General features: G+C 50.4%; 1 protein-coding gene across 1 annotated transcript; it reads right to left on the bottom strand.

Moving 5' to 3' along the window:
• Positions 1-218: 218 nt before the first annotated feature.
• Positions 219-14,479, bottom strand: PABPC1 (poly(A) binding protein cytoplasmic 1). The gene is made up of 15 exons (XM_064154012.1): positions 13,745-14,479; positions 9,174-9,367; positions 8,978-9,093; positions 7,855-7,994; positions 6,750-6,844; positions 5,203-5,340; positions 5,024-5,119; positions 4,364-4,636; positions 4,103-4,196; positions 3,834-3,944; positions 2,982-3,133; positions 2,511-2,595; positions 2,207-2,337; positions 1,847-1,942; positions 219-661 (listed from the first exon to the last, which is right to left on the bottom strand). The coding sequence occupies exons 1-14, from the start codon at positions 13,935-13,937 to the stop codon at positions 1,850-1,852; spliced, it is 1,911 nt and encodes a 636-aa protein (XP_064010082.1). The 5' UTR covers positions 13,938-14,479; the 3' UTR covers positions 219-661; positions 1,847-1,849.
• Positions 14,480-14,833: the final 354 nt, after the last annotated feature.

Raw genomic sequence — 14,833 nt, 5'->3', positions numbered from 1 at the left:
TGAGAGGAGCTCAGACACCATGCTACTTTTTAAACCCCAGATACAGCTCTTGCTGCTCTGATTTACTGCTGCCCAAGTTCACCTCTCAGGTAACGGGTGGTTAAATGTAGGCTGATCTCTAGAAGTGCTGAAGCACTGCACAGAGGGGCCCTGGCCTGGCCCTGGGAAGGCCAGCCTCGTGGCAGGGGCGCTGGATGCAGGAAAGCAGCACAACTGAGTCAGTGTTTAAGGAATTTTTATTAAACCAAGAATTTTATAATCCAAATTACGGTTCTTTGCTCAGCTATCAATTCCCACTGCCAACTAAAACAGTGGTGATATTCTGAGCTTCTCCACAGTAAAGAATTACAAAATTAAAGAAAGGAATGCTTTAAATTTTTGTACTGTGCTGAAAATTCTTTTCCCCCGGGTTTATAAAACATTAATTTGTATTTTTTAATTTTACTATTTTTTTGTAATTTTAAATCAGTAAGTAATCTAGGACTAGCATTTCTTTTACTAGCCCTGGCGTTGCTCTGTACATAAGCTTCAAAGTTTCCTTTCCTTTTTTTATTTATTTTATATTTTTGCAATGTTTTTTCTCAATATTTAGTATTTTTTCAATGTTTAAATTGTTTTTTCTTCGGTGAAGCGAAGGTCTAGGTTGGAGTCCCGGAGCCTTCTGCAAAGAACAAGAGCGGTGTTAGTCTGGCAGTCAATGCAGCGCTTTCCCTTCCGACAGGCTTCCTGCCCCTGGAAGCCCTGCAGCAGGTGGCACTTCGCATAGCATCGACCAAAGCTCTTCGCGAGCAGTGCCAGAGGTACCCCAGTTATGCATGGATGTGCGAGCATCCCAAGCTTGTGACATCTGGCAAGCTAAAGCTGAGTATGGAACTAAGCAGCACCCTGCACAGCAGACCCTTGACCACAGCTGTGCACAGTGCACGATCTGGTACTGCCACTAACTCGACTGCAGGCTACCTCTGCACAAGGGTAGCACACTGAGACTCCCCAGACAACCACACCTGGACTATTTCAGCTTCTAAACCATCAGGGAGCACACAGAATAACGATCTCAAAGTCTGGGTGCTTTAGTTTAGGACAGAAAACTTATGTGGCACATTTCTCAGTGTCAAAGGATCACTACCTACCAACCAACAAAAATCATTACAAAAGAATAAACTGTGGAAAAAAACAACTCCCATTCAGTCCCAAAAAGAGAGATCTTGGGGGCAAAAATACCAAGAAAAGAGAAAATGTTCAGTGGCATAATGTTAAAGCAGGCAAAGCCTACCCACACCAAACAGAGAAGGCTCCTGTTAGTCTCAATATCTTTCACAACTCTACAGGTACCACCTTTTGTCTCTGCCATGCAGATTCAATTAACCCCACAGAAGGCAATAAAGCAAAGCAGCATTTTAATTGATGTTGAAGAGAGAGACTATGCAGTTAGTTTCTAGTCACTGTGCCAGTCTGTATTCTGGCCCTCGGGTACAAACAAAGGTCTGGATCAGGCATTTCACTTCTGGAAACCCAGGGCTCTGTGCTTACACCAATTCTTCAAGTTCCACTCCAACAGTCTGAACAGGACCATGGGACACCGCTGCCCCTTTTGCACACGTGCCTGTAACTGCAGCTGCATTTGCTGCTAGGAGCAGTGCTCTAATGCCAGCTAAGTGTGCAAGTCAGAATGCCAGCAACATCTTCTAACCAAGACCTACAAGCGTCAGCACAAAGTTGTTTACAGATGTGATTATAGCTGCTACCTTCTGTGGCTGCAAACCATAGAGCCTGGTGGCAACACTGCTGCCAAGGCCATGGACTAAGCTCTACTGCCCCAGCCCAAAGCAGAGTGCTCACCACTTACTTATTAAACACTTGGAACCCCAGTGGGGTTATTAACTGCCTTTTGAGCAGCCTCTTTAGCTTGGTGGGCTTGTAGTACGGCTACAGCTTCATCAACCTGTGAAGTGAAAGAGAGAAGTTTGCAGTTTCTGCATGTTCAAGTTCCCCAACTAGTGCTGCACACACACAAGGCCTGCTCTGGTAACAAGGGCAACATTGCAGTGCCAGTTCCTGCCAATTCAAGTCACTGCACCCTCAGAGAGGATTCTAACTTCTTGCCCTGGGCTACTGCTGCACCACTGCAGCTCCACCGTGCCACCACAGACACCTGTTCAATTAGCGTGCACTTCACTGCTGCTGGAGCCAGGCAGAGCCCACCCACCTTCGAACGAAGAGACTCAGGAGACTCGAGCATGTGGAGGAGTTCAGAGTTGTCAATCTCCAGCAGCATCCCAGTGATCTTACCCGCCAGAGTGGGGTGCATGCTTTGGATGAGAGGAAAGAGACGTTCACCTGCAGAGAAGAAAGCTCATCAGTGACTAACCTTAGATGTCTGAGAAAGAGCCTAGATCTCAGGGCAAGCAAGCACCTTGTTCTACAGCTACATCTGTTCACTCTGCACTTAAGACTAAGAAGTACCTTGACTGTCCTGCTACAAAGCACAGAGAGAGGTACTGTATACATACCTAACATCTGCTTTTGCTCTTGTGGAGGGGCAGAAGCCAACATGGAAGCAGTCAAGGGTTCCTGACCTTGCACATGGACAGCAGGCTGTAAATTAACACCGTTTCACAATTAGATTCTAGTTAACAGGTGCATCCTCAAATACCCAATGCTGCACAGCTCATCACAAATACTGCCTGCACTGGCAGGAACAGAGAGGAAAGTTCAACTGATGTAATCAAGTAGTGCCGGAGGCTGGCATCTGTTGCTCTGTTGTGGAGCAGACAGAAGGAGAATTCAGGCTAAGGCACCAACAGCTGCAAAACATGAAGTAGCACAGGACCCCATCTGCCCCACAGGAACTTGAGGTGTACTTAAACCCCCAAGGCTCTGCTGCCAAAGCGGAGAGCCTGAGTTCTACAGTAGCAAAGACAACCTCCACGGGTGAGTGCCCTCTCCAGCAAAAGCACAGACCTGCCACTGTCACGACTCACCTGCTGCATAGCAACCTGTGGCTGTGTGTTGAGGTGCTGCTGGGGGTTGCGGACGCCCGCGGCGTATTTGTACTGCGGCACAGTGCGCACAGGAGTGGCGGCGGTGGCGGCTGCAGCAGGGCGTGGACCCATGGTCTGCGTTGATGTATTGGCTGCAACATAGCACAGCTAGGCAGTTAGCACCAGCAGTCACCAGCACCAGCTGGTCACCCCTCCATGTGTGCTGGGTGTCACCTCCCGGTCACTCCACTCACAACTGATCTTACATGCCACTGAAAACACATTGTCAGCCAACATCCACCTTGGTAGAGCAGAGCATCTCCTGAACTCTGACCTCCAACAACACTATTGCCTGAGCAAGGTATACCAACAGGCATCCTAAAAAAGGAATTTTCAGGAAGGAGATAAAAACACTGCTGCCTGACACAGGCAGAGAGATTGCAGAGTGTATGGGTGCCCTAGGGATGTGCAGGTTCTGCATACCCAAGTCTGGCTCATAGTATTCCATGGCAAAATAACGAGAGCTCCAATTGTCTCCTCTTGGTATCTCAAGTGCCACAGGGATGTGTGGAGCTGGCAGCAGCTGCCATTAACCATGCTGGGGTACTATTTAGCGCACACGAAAGAAAGAGAAGCCTTATGCTAAAGTAATGGGGCTACAGCAGAAGTCAGTCCGGGGCAGTATTTAAAGCAGCCCCTGGAAGGTGACAGCAGCTGACTCAGTAAGAGCCAGCAGAGGAGGGAAGTGGTACCACATGTCCTGTTGAACTTCAGTGCTTCAGGGAGACCATTTGGAACCAGCTAACTTAAACCCCAAAGTCCAACACTTGAGTCTGCATAACGGGAACTCACCAACACGCTGTGTGGACATAACTCGTGGGACTTGTGAAGAAGCTGGTCTCATGGTACTGAAGGGTGGTCTGGGTGCTGCTGGGCGGATAGCACCGGGCATGTTCTGGAATGCTGTGTGCGGCAGAAAGCACAGCACAAGTTACATGGTGAAGAGTCCAGAAGTGGAACAACTAACATGACACAAGACTGGCATTGAAATTGTATCAGAAGTGCAAAAGAAAGCTGTGGAGCTGATGGCAACCACTGAGAGCTAGAAGGAGAGGACTTACGATGAGGTCTGGCACCCTGAGCAGTCCAGCGAGGACTAGGTCTAGCAAGCTGGGCGAGCTGGTTGGTGGGATAGTATGCAGCACGGTTCTGAGTCTGTCACAAAACAGGGTGGCACTTAGCTTTGGAGGGCACTCAGCAGTCCACAGCTTCTGCTATGGCATCAGGCTGCTGAAATGCTGGGCACATGCCAGTAACTATTTACTGCTCAATCTGACCAGATTTTCACACAGTACAGCCCTGCTCCTCATCTCTGCACCTACCTGTGGGATAGCTGCCATGAAGTAACCTGAAGGAGGTGCCGGCTGGTAGGGGTTGATGACAGGGTTGGGTACTGCTCTCACAGTTGCCATTCTCTGCATATACTGGTTGGTGAGGTGAGCTTGGCGCTCTTCTTTACGCTGGGCTAGAGCTACATACAATGGTTTAGTAGCCACAATTCTACCATTCATTTCTGTGACAGCTTTGGTGGCTTCTTCTGGTGATGAAAAGCACACGAATCCAAATCCCTTGCTGCGGCCACCTTCCATCATGACCTGCCAACACAAAGTGGACTTTACAACAAAAGAATGCCAGACCCACAGCAGCCTGCTGCAAGCGACACCACAGGTTTCTTTTACTGAATGGACCTGTAACAAGGAGTATCACTATTGGCTGTTGACTGAATGCAGATGAAAATGCCAGTGCTGAGCACATTACTGCACAGATGCCATTTTCCTCACACTAATTCAGCACTCAGCTTGCCTCAGGAAAGAACGATCATAAGAGTTTAACCCAAGATGAATTATCCTCAAGAACAGAGATGCCCAGGCACACAGCAGTGAGTAGCAGCAGTTGAGTGGGTGACACCTGTCAGGCAATGAAATAACCCCCCTGCCCCATCCAGTTCCAGAGGAAGAACAAGCACAAGCTACAAACCTCACCTTTGCACTGGTGATTGTTCCAAAGGGGGAGAACTCTTTCCGCAGGCGCTCATCATCAATCCCATCATCCAGATTTTTCACATAAAGGTTGACACCCTGAAAAAAAGGCAAGTTAGTTTTGAGAGCAAGTGGTCATTGTAAATCTAAACCAAATCAGTCCTCTTGCACTGAAACTGCACCTGGTATCTGGTGATCCTGTCCTGCTTCATCTGTTCAAACTTGCGCTTCAGCTCCGTCTGCCTTTCCACCTTTTTCTGAGCCCGGCCAACATAGATTTGTTTCCCATTGAGCTCCTTCCCATTCATCTCATCCACAGCCTTCATTAATGAACAAGAAGTTATCAGTGCTTTGTATCTCACGGTTTTCAGGCATATCAAAACAAAGTTAATAAAGAGATAGAAAGTGACATAAGGATCTCAGCAAGAGAGCCAGTCCATCTATTTGAAACCAAACACCTCGAGGCTTCCCTCAGTGTGCTTCTGTGAGGGTAAAGAAAAGTCACAGGCAGTGCTGAAACTTCTGAGAGGAAGTGGGGAAAAACCCCACAAATCAAAAAGCAAGTCACAGAATGAGCTGTTACTCCAGCCTTACCTCGCTAAAGGCACAGAAAAGAACACAAATGAAGATGAGGAGCTCTGACTCACTCACATGACTTCTGTTCTGTAAAATCTGAAACTGCCCTGTCAGAGTTTCTCCCACGTTAAGCCACAGCTGGCACATTTGGCTTTTTCACATCTTTCATTCAGGAAACTTTTAATGTGAGCTTTTTCCCTTGGTGTTTGGAGTTACCATTAAGATGTGAAATGCCAGCACAGATGTATTCACGTAAAGCCAGAATTCACCAGCCTGTGTATTTTCCTGATCAACACCACTGAACACATTTCCTAAGATGTCAGAGTTTTATGCTATTTAAAACACCCAACCCGGGATTCTAGCTACTTTAAGAGGAGCAATTCATCAGCAATGCAGATGCAGGACAGGCAGGGTTTGTTCTCAGCTCTCGCAGTTCTGACAAGTCACAAACACGCCTTCTGAAAGCAGACTCGGTTTGTTACCTTGACTTGTTCTGCGTGAGTTTTCCTCCTGATGCCCCCTGCTGCCACAGCCAACTGTTCCTCCAAACAGCTGGCTGACAAAGGCTGAAGTCAGGCAGCATACCAGTGTGCTGCAGGCATGAATTCAAAGTATCTCCCAACGATACTCTTCAGAGTGAAAGCCACATTATAGGGCTCTATGGCTATTTTCTTACAGCTGTGCCAAACGTGCTCCATAAATCAACACACCTTTCCTGCTGGCTGTGCAGTGCTGAGGTCTCAAAATACAGTCTTTTGTGCCTTGCACAAATGTTCTGTGCAGCCACACTGGATTCAATGCTTCGCCTGGGTTCTGCAGAGTTGCAATCATTTCCCATGCCTGCGTGATGCCCAGCACGAGGGAGCCCAAAACTCACTGACACCTTGAACTACAACAGGCTTTTACATTGTTCATGATTTTGTTCCTACGCTAGTGTCAGATCTGCAGAGAACTCTGACTGAAGAAGCTCCTCAAATCAACTGACATTTGCCCATAAGCAAGTGACAGTTGTTTAGGGAGCAGACACCTGTTTCTGCAGTGCCCCTGCCCAATGAAAAGCCATTAACACATTGACAAGCTGTAAACTCATTCAGTGAAGCAGATTATTTGAGTCTCGCTTGCAGAATTCTGAAAATGAAATCCAAAATCTTACTTTTTGGGCATCTTCATGTCTTTCAAAACTAACAAAGCCAAAGCCTTTGGATTTTCCACTCTCGTCAGTCATAACTTTCACACTTAGAGCAGGACCTACAAAAAGAGGATTAAATGCTTATGCTTGGTATAGAGAGCAAGTTGGGAACATCCTGTTCACAAGTCTGAACTCCCGAGTCTGTTTCACGTGTACGGCAAAGGAGCCCTGCATCACTAAAAGCATCCAGCAACCATGACCCATTGACACACACCTGCCGGTCTGCTCTGAACCGCAGCCCTTATGGCCAAGCCTACCGAGGCACCGCTCCAGAAGATCAGTGTTCAGCCTCAGCTCAGACGGGTGTCAGCAGCTGAACTTGTTAGTGCTTCAACCACAGAGCCTGACAGTGGAAAGCAATTTCTGGTACATGCTGCTTAGGGCTGCTATAGAACACCTCCTACATGAGGCTTTGTCTTGCTTTACACCATATCCACTAGAGAACAACAAGAGCGTGCAGGAGACAACACAACAAAACAGCTGAGGCTGAAAATCAGAGAATCCCAGAATGTCAGGGGTTGGAAGGGACTGTGCCCTGTGAACCAGATGAAGGAGTTTGCCATTTCCTGGCTGGAGGTGACACATCTCATACTTCAATGGCGCACAATCCCCTGCCTGCCAGAACATGTGTAACAGCTCGCTGGAGGGGGTCCTTGTAATTTTGTGTTTGCTCAACAGTGTGACTGAACAACGAAAGCTCTGAGTAAGAAGTCTGCAAGTCAGCAATCGCAAACTCATTTCTCACACATCCTGCAGTGAACTCTTAACATCAGCCTGTACCGAAACACTTCTTGCAACTTAAAAACACGTGCAAAAACCACTCAAAAGACTGTTTGGGCCCATTACAGGCAACAGTTCTGCTGCTTGTCCTCTTTAAAATTCTGCAGTGGCTATCACTGCCCTGTGGATGTGAAACTGGAATGAAGAACCAGCTCTTCAGTGCAGTGGTACTCTCTAAATCAACCCCAGCCAGCCAGCTGAGGCCTTCTGCTTCACTGTACAGGTAAGATACAAGCAGCACACTGACATTCACTCATGTTTATATAAACTTAAGAGTTTAAGACATTACCAAACTTGCCAAAGAGTTCCTTAAGCCTCTCATCATCCATGTCTTCTCCAAAGTTCTTGATGTAAACATTGGTGAATTCCTTTGCTCTGGCTCCAAGCTCTGCCTCACGTTCCTTGCGGGATTTAAACCTTCCAACGAATCTAGTTGCAGGACAGAACAGCGTAGGTTAATGCAAGTCTGTACTTCACTTCTCTGGCATCATACTTAACCACTCGCACTGCCCTCAAATACTTAAAATGGAACTCCACTGCAAAATGAGAATCACTGTCCTTTGCTCCATCAGTCTGTGTACCACAGCTAGCAGCACAACGCTGTCACCACTGCTGAGACTCTTCATTCAGCCCAAACAACCTCCCACAACAGCAGCTGGGCAGTGGGAGAGGCTGAAGAGAAGCTCTGGATATCAGCACAATCCCTCTGTCATTCTGACAGCCTGGCAGCAGCTGCCATTCTCCAGCTCAGTGTTCAAATGCCTCCTGCCCTTACACACCTTCCAGCCTATCCGAGTCAACAATTGTATTTGTTTGGGGAATTTAAAAAAATCTTTGTTGTTTTGTTATGGGCTTGAGGCTTTTTGTTTGTTTGGCTTCTTTCTTTACATAATCATAGAGAAGTAGTTCAACTTGCCTTATGGTGAAACCCACTGCAAACGGGCTGGGAACACCCAAGGCGAGTTCACACAGTCACAAAAGAACCCAAGCTGAACACAGCAGTCTGCAACCCACGGAGCTGCCTAGCAGAGATGTGACCTGGCTAGTACGGATTTGTCTGTAACAGACCTAAGGGTAACCTGACCACTCCTCAGGACTGAGTGACTCTGGAGTTTACAGCTTCATCCAAAAATGGACAGCATACCTACCTCACAGCTCTTACCAACTATGATTTGGAATATTCTGTACACTGCATTTTATCTCAGAACAGCAAGATTAGACACCCAGAGAAGCTCCCAAATCCCCACCAATACAGCAGCCTTTTCCCTAGAGTCCATTGCTAGCCTCTCAGAACTCATCCCGCCCTTGGAACAGGCGAGACGACTGCACGTACTCTTAGCACCAGGACTCTAAACCCTCCTTGGCATCTGCTGTGCTGCCCAGGCAAGCTGCAGCAGCTGCAGTGCACTCACACTTTGCGGTCATTCAGCAGCATCCCGTTCATCTTCTCAATGGCTCGTTCTGCAGCCTCTTGTGTCTCGAAGTGCACGAACCCATAGCCCTTGGAGCCGTTCTCATCACACACCACCTGTTGAAAAGAAGCTGTCAGCTCGCAGAGCAGCGGCAGCGCAGGCGAGGGCTTGTGCGGCACTGCTCCCTCGCACTGACCTTGCAGGACAGGATGTTGCCAAAGGCAGAGAAGGTGTCGTACAAAGCTTTGTTGTCAATGGACTTGTCCAAGTTCTTGATGAAGATGTTCCCCACACCACTTTTGCGCAGAGAGGGATCGCGCTGAGACCACATGATGCGCACTGGCTTGCCCTTGATGACGTCAAAGTTCATGGTATCCAAAGCTCGCTCGGCTGCAAGACACTTCAGCATTAGTGGGGACAGGCAAGTCGCACAGGCAAGCACACCAGAGGCTTCTTAGACCCACAGTGCAACACACCACACTGGTCTGTGCAAGCACAACCGGCAAAACGCTCCTCAGAGGAGCCGCACTTTGCAAGCCAGCTCAAGGAGCTGCAGAAACCCCAGCAGCCTAAGGGACGCAATGGGGAAGAGCTCTGCAGTAACAGGAGAGCTCTCCCACAGGGAGAAAAGTCAGATCATGCACCAATAAATGCCTGTAGGGGTACAACCTTCTGCAAACATTAGCGGAAGTACTCCCACACCACCAGCATTGCTCAACTGACAGCATTCATTTGCTGGGTACAGTTCAAGTCTGGTTCATACAACACTTTCCTCAGTGACAAAGATCTGCAGTGGAGTTGCAGGCAACAGGCAGGTCCCAGAGATTTAAAACTAGCATGTACTTATTTTGAAAATCTGAAATTAGGCAGCTAGTAAAAGCTGCTCCTGCTAAAACAGCAAAGATGGAGTGAGCACTGAGAGCACAAAATGAAGGAACACAAACTGGGTTACAGTGGAGAAGCTTTTCCAGCAGAACTCCAGAACTAACTCTTCAAGCCCTGAATTCACAATCTCAGAGCATTTAGTTGGGCAGTTTTCAAATGCTCTTTCAAAGCAAAAGGCATCTTTGCTATGTGACGTCAGCGAGGCACTCAATAAGAACCAGCAACATTTCTCAAATGCGCCAAACATTTTATGACTGTCTGCATTAGCTCCTTCTCATCACTACTCCTGCAGGTCTGGAAGAACACCGAAGGAAGTCCTCACATAAACACCTGAAGTGCGCACCCATTGGTACTAATTCTTTTCACTGAAATCTGCACACAGCAGAGCAGCAGGAAGTGAACGGGACTGAAACCAGTTTAGTATCAATTTCAGAATAGTAACCATGTCAGTTAGTGGCTTTTCTTAGGGAGACTAAGGACTAGCCACCTTGTGAAAACCCTCATTGATGTGCTTGTTGAGTGCTGCTTTTGTCTGTAGCTATGTTGTTGGGTACGAGGTCTGTGGTTCAGCTGGAACACTATGCTTTATGTTCCTTCCTGAAGACTGTATTCTGAAAAACACATCTGTAGAAGTTAATGAGAGAGACATCTAACACCTTCTTGTACAGCTAGGGATACTATTACCATATTCGTGTGACAGTATCGAGTCAAGAACTGATTTAGGCTGAAGCCACCAAAAAGTAGAAGCATTGCCAGTCTTTTAAGTCGGTTAACAAAGCTTTCAAAGACTTTAACAGCAATTAGGCACTGAAAATCTTTTACATTACAAAAGGGAGAAAAACCCAAACCATGACTGTGGTGTCAGACTGGCCACAACAGAAGCACCAAATACCTTGGTACTGCCCTGGAAGTCATGAGAATTATTGCTGCCAGCCCCAGAAAAAGTGGCAGCAACAAACATTTAATTATTTCCAGAAGTAGCAAAAGGGCTTCTTTATTAGGAAAGAGGCTTTTCCAATCCATGCTAATTGCTTCTAGAATAATCCTAATACTTCTCACAGGTTTGTGCTCCTGGACACAACTCCACACACCTACCTCCAGCCGGGTCCCTGCTAGCCCTCACACACCACCATACTCAGCCAAGGCCGAGCACCTATCCTGGATCAATGCACATGTTTCACCCAGGCAAGGACAGCTCCTTTCACCTCCTCTACAAGGCACAAGCACATTAAGGATTTATGTTTAACCATCACCACTCTGTAATTCCACAGTGGATTTTAAAATATTACTAGAAACATCTCCAACAAGGTACAAGCCACTCATTAAAATTTATACCTAGTAAGACTGGGTCGTTTTCATTACATTGCAGGCTCAGAAGCTGCATGCTAGTTTGCAGGAGGCAATTCCACTCAGCAGTTAACTTGCTACCAAGTGGACACACCTACCCTTGCGGTGCTTCTGCTGATTCTGCTGGAGCTTTTTATTGGATGAGTCACCAGTTCACATTTCAGCCCTGGGCCACTGGACACTCCACTTTAGAACAATTTCAAAAGCACCCTCAACGTGCTTGCTGCTAAACTGTGCTACAAAGGCACAAAGCAACAGCCGTAAAACAGTAAACCTCTGGACACCTTTCAAGTATCTGAAGGCAGAAGTGCAGTTTCAGATTACTCAAGAGTATTCCTAGTCAGTAATTTGAAACACGTCTTGCCCAAGTTTCACTCCAGACTCTGACTCAAACTCAGCAGAGTCACAGCTGTGAAGCGTGTGCATGCCTCACACTTGTCATCAGGCTTCATCAGCTTCTGGAAGAGCTGTGAGCACCTTCCTTTACAGGCACGCACCTTCCAAGGCCTCTCAAAACCCCAGCCAGCTGTTTCTAGCTGTTAGTAGTAAGAATGGCAGGAGACACAGCTACCAGTTAAGCTAAAGCAGGAACCAGCAGCTAGCCTGGGACCAAACACAAGCAGCGTTGCTGTAATAACCATTCATCCTCAGAGCTCTTCTTCCCAGGTTTCACTGAATGGATGGAGTGGTCTATAAAAAAAAGGTCAGTAAATGGTTTCTAGGCGTTTGCGAGGCACACCAAATTCTGACCACGGTGCACAAGTCTGATCTCAGGCTCGTTTCAGAGTATTTTAACAAGTGCTGCCAGATTTGTGCCAGGTGCAAAGTTTGATAGAGCACAGAAATAATTTCAGCTGGACTGACCTTGGTGTAGAGTCAAGTGAGCATGCCTCTCAAACACTGGAAAATCCAACACAGGGAGCTGCAGCACTTTCCTCAGAGGCACGTTCTCAGGTGAAAAAGCTGTGCTTGCTCCCAGATTTGGCTAATTACAAACTAAGTCATAAAACGAGGGGTTGAACTGGTTGCTCAACTACAAAATGCCAAAGCCCTCCCTTACAGAACTCTGCCATTACTAACGAGAAGCATCTGAACCTCGTGCACCTTCTGCCAAGCACTGAACTGTGCTAATCCCTTTTTTGTTTGTTTTGAGAGCAAACCGTAGGTTTGCGTTGAGTGGCAGCAAAGTGTGCTAAAGCAAGCACTCATACAACCTTACCCTAAACAACGGCAGGATAAACTGCAAGCCTTCTCCCAGAGAGCTGGGAACAGGTGAGCCATCAGCCTATTAAACAGAGAAGACAGGAACTTTTACCACTGGCACACAGGTGTCAGTCTGCTCTGATACAATACCAAAGCCGACCTTGAAAGCCACTTAATCTAATTGCTTGGGAAGTTTGCAATTCCAATCCCTCACTTCCATACAGTCAAAACTAACCCCGGTGTAATGGAAAGCAGTATACTTCGTATCAAGTATGCTCAAGTAGGCAGAAGTATTTTTTCTTTTGCTTGTATCTCACGGAAGTTAGCATCTATTCAGTTCTTTTATGGAAGCAGCCTGCAAATGAACAAACTCGATGCCAAACTTAGCAGAACCAGGACCAGAACTGCACGGAAAGTTTCCTTACCGACACAAGTTGAGAGAACCAACACCACGTTGTGTGAAGCAAGTTTAATAGAACACAGCGCCAGGCAGTTTACTGCCAAGAGAAACGGATCGGAACAGAGGCAGCTGCGCGAAGAGCGGGCAAAGGCGGCCCAAGGAACCTCGCCCCACTCCCCACACGTGACAGCCCCGCCGTGGTGCTTTAGGGCATTGTGCTCGGGCCTGCGCTCCGCCCGGACGGCTGCGAAACCCGCCAGCCCAGCCGCCGCGTCCTACTTCCTTCTTTCGGCCCCTTACTAATCTCTCGCACGCACCCAGCTCCTGCGCAGTCATTAAAAGGTGCTGATGGCTGTGAGCGTTCTCCAAGCCGGCCTTCATCTCGCGTCCCTACTGCGGCCGCGCACCGACGCGCCGGGCTGTGGAGAGCCCGCCCGCACACCCGTACCCTCCCCGCGGCCTCCGGCAGCCGCCGCCGCCGCCGCCCGGAGCAGCTCCACCAGGCCTCGGCCTTTTCGGCGAGAGCGTCTGGGCCCTCCCTTGCCCACGGCCGGGGCCCCGCGACGGCTCTCGGTTCCCGGCAGCGGGGCGCGGAAGCGCCTCCCACCCGCCCCACACCCCGCCACGAGGCGCGGGCGGCCCCGGGCCGCGTGTCGGCCAGCAGCGGCCCCACCGCCAACTTCCCCCGCGCGGCGACAGCTTCGCCCCGGCCCGGCAACGCCAACGCCGGCCCCAGAAACGCCCAGGCGGGGAAAATGGATGCGGGGCGGCGGCACTGGGGAGGGCAGGGTGGGGGGGGGAAGCGGCGCCGAGCCCAAGTGGGGGCGGGGGAGAAACATGGCTCCTCTGCGGCGGCCGCCCCAAGTTCTCCCCTCACCGCCTCTCCCGCACATCCCCGGTCGTTTCCCACGGCCCAGCCCACGGCCACTCACCGTCGGCAGGCTGCTGGAAGTTGACATAGGCGTAGCCGAGCGACCGGCGGGTGATCATGTCCCGGCAGACGCGGATGGAAAGGATGGGCCCAGCAGGGCTGAACTTCTCGTAGAGCATGGCCTCCGTCACGTCGGGGTGCAGGTCCCCCACGTAGAGGGAGGCCATGGGGTAGCTGGGGGCGCTGGGGTTCATCCTGCCGCCGTCTGGAGGGCAAGGGGGGGGCGCTGACGAGGCGAGGAGGCCGCGGCGGCCCGGCGGTCCGTGAAGGCAGGGGCCGGCGGTGTCGGCGCAGGGAAGGGGGCACTCCCAAGGCGGATTCGAAACTTAACGGCCGCGAGAGGCGGATGCGCGGCGGCGGCGGGTGGAAACGGTGGGAGGGGGTCTGGCTCACTCTGTGCCGGGCCTGGCGGAGGTGGCGGCGGCGGCGGCTGCTGCTGGCCTCAGCGGGGGTCAGGCTCGCTCTGTGTCTCCTCTCGGCTGCGCCGGGTCCGGGGGCTTCGCTTCACCGGGTTATTTTTTTATCAAACCGGCCGGTTGCAGAAGGTATTCGGAAGATGGAAGAGGGGAAGGTTTTTTTTAAAGATTTTTTAGGATTTTTTGATTTTTTTTGTCTTTTTTATATTTTTAGTAATAAATGGTGCGACGGGGCCGGGCCGGCGTGTCCGGGTGTCCGGAGCACACGCACTGCGCACACAGCTCCGACGGCGGCCGGGGGACAAGGGGGAGGCCGCCGCCCCGGCCGCGCACTATATATACCCGCCCCGCCCCCACCGCCCCCACCGCCCCGCACGCCACGCACCGACAGCGCGCTCGGCGCAGGCGCGGCCGCGGAGGGAGGCGGAGAGACGCGCGGCGCCGGCGCCCAGCGCGGGGGGCGGCAGCTGCGGCGCATGCGCGGCGACGTCACGGGGGCGGTCGGAGCCGACAGCGGGCGCAGGCGCGTGCGGCGCACACGTGCGCGGCCGGGGGGCGCCGCGGGGGGGCCGGGTCGGTGGGCGCGTGCGCGCCGCCCCGCGCGCCCCGGGCCGCCCGTGCCGGAGCGGGCGCTGGCGGGCGAGCAAGGTCGCGTGCCGGCCGGAAGGGGCCGT

Source organism: Pogoniulus pusillus, chromosome 14 (genome assembly GCF_015220805.1).
Source record: "Pogoniulus pusillus isolate bPogPus1 chromosome 14, bPogPus1.pri, whole genome shotgun sequence".
Taxonomy (NCBI): Eukaryota; Metazoa; Chordata; class Aves; order Piciformes; family Lybiidae; genus Pogoniulus; species Pogoniulus pusillus.
The sequence above is the reverse complement of the archived record's forward strand: the minus strand, read 5'-3'. Positions and strand labels throughout refer to the sequence as shown.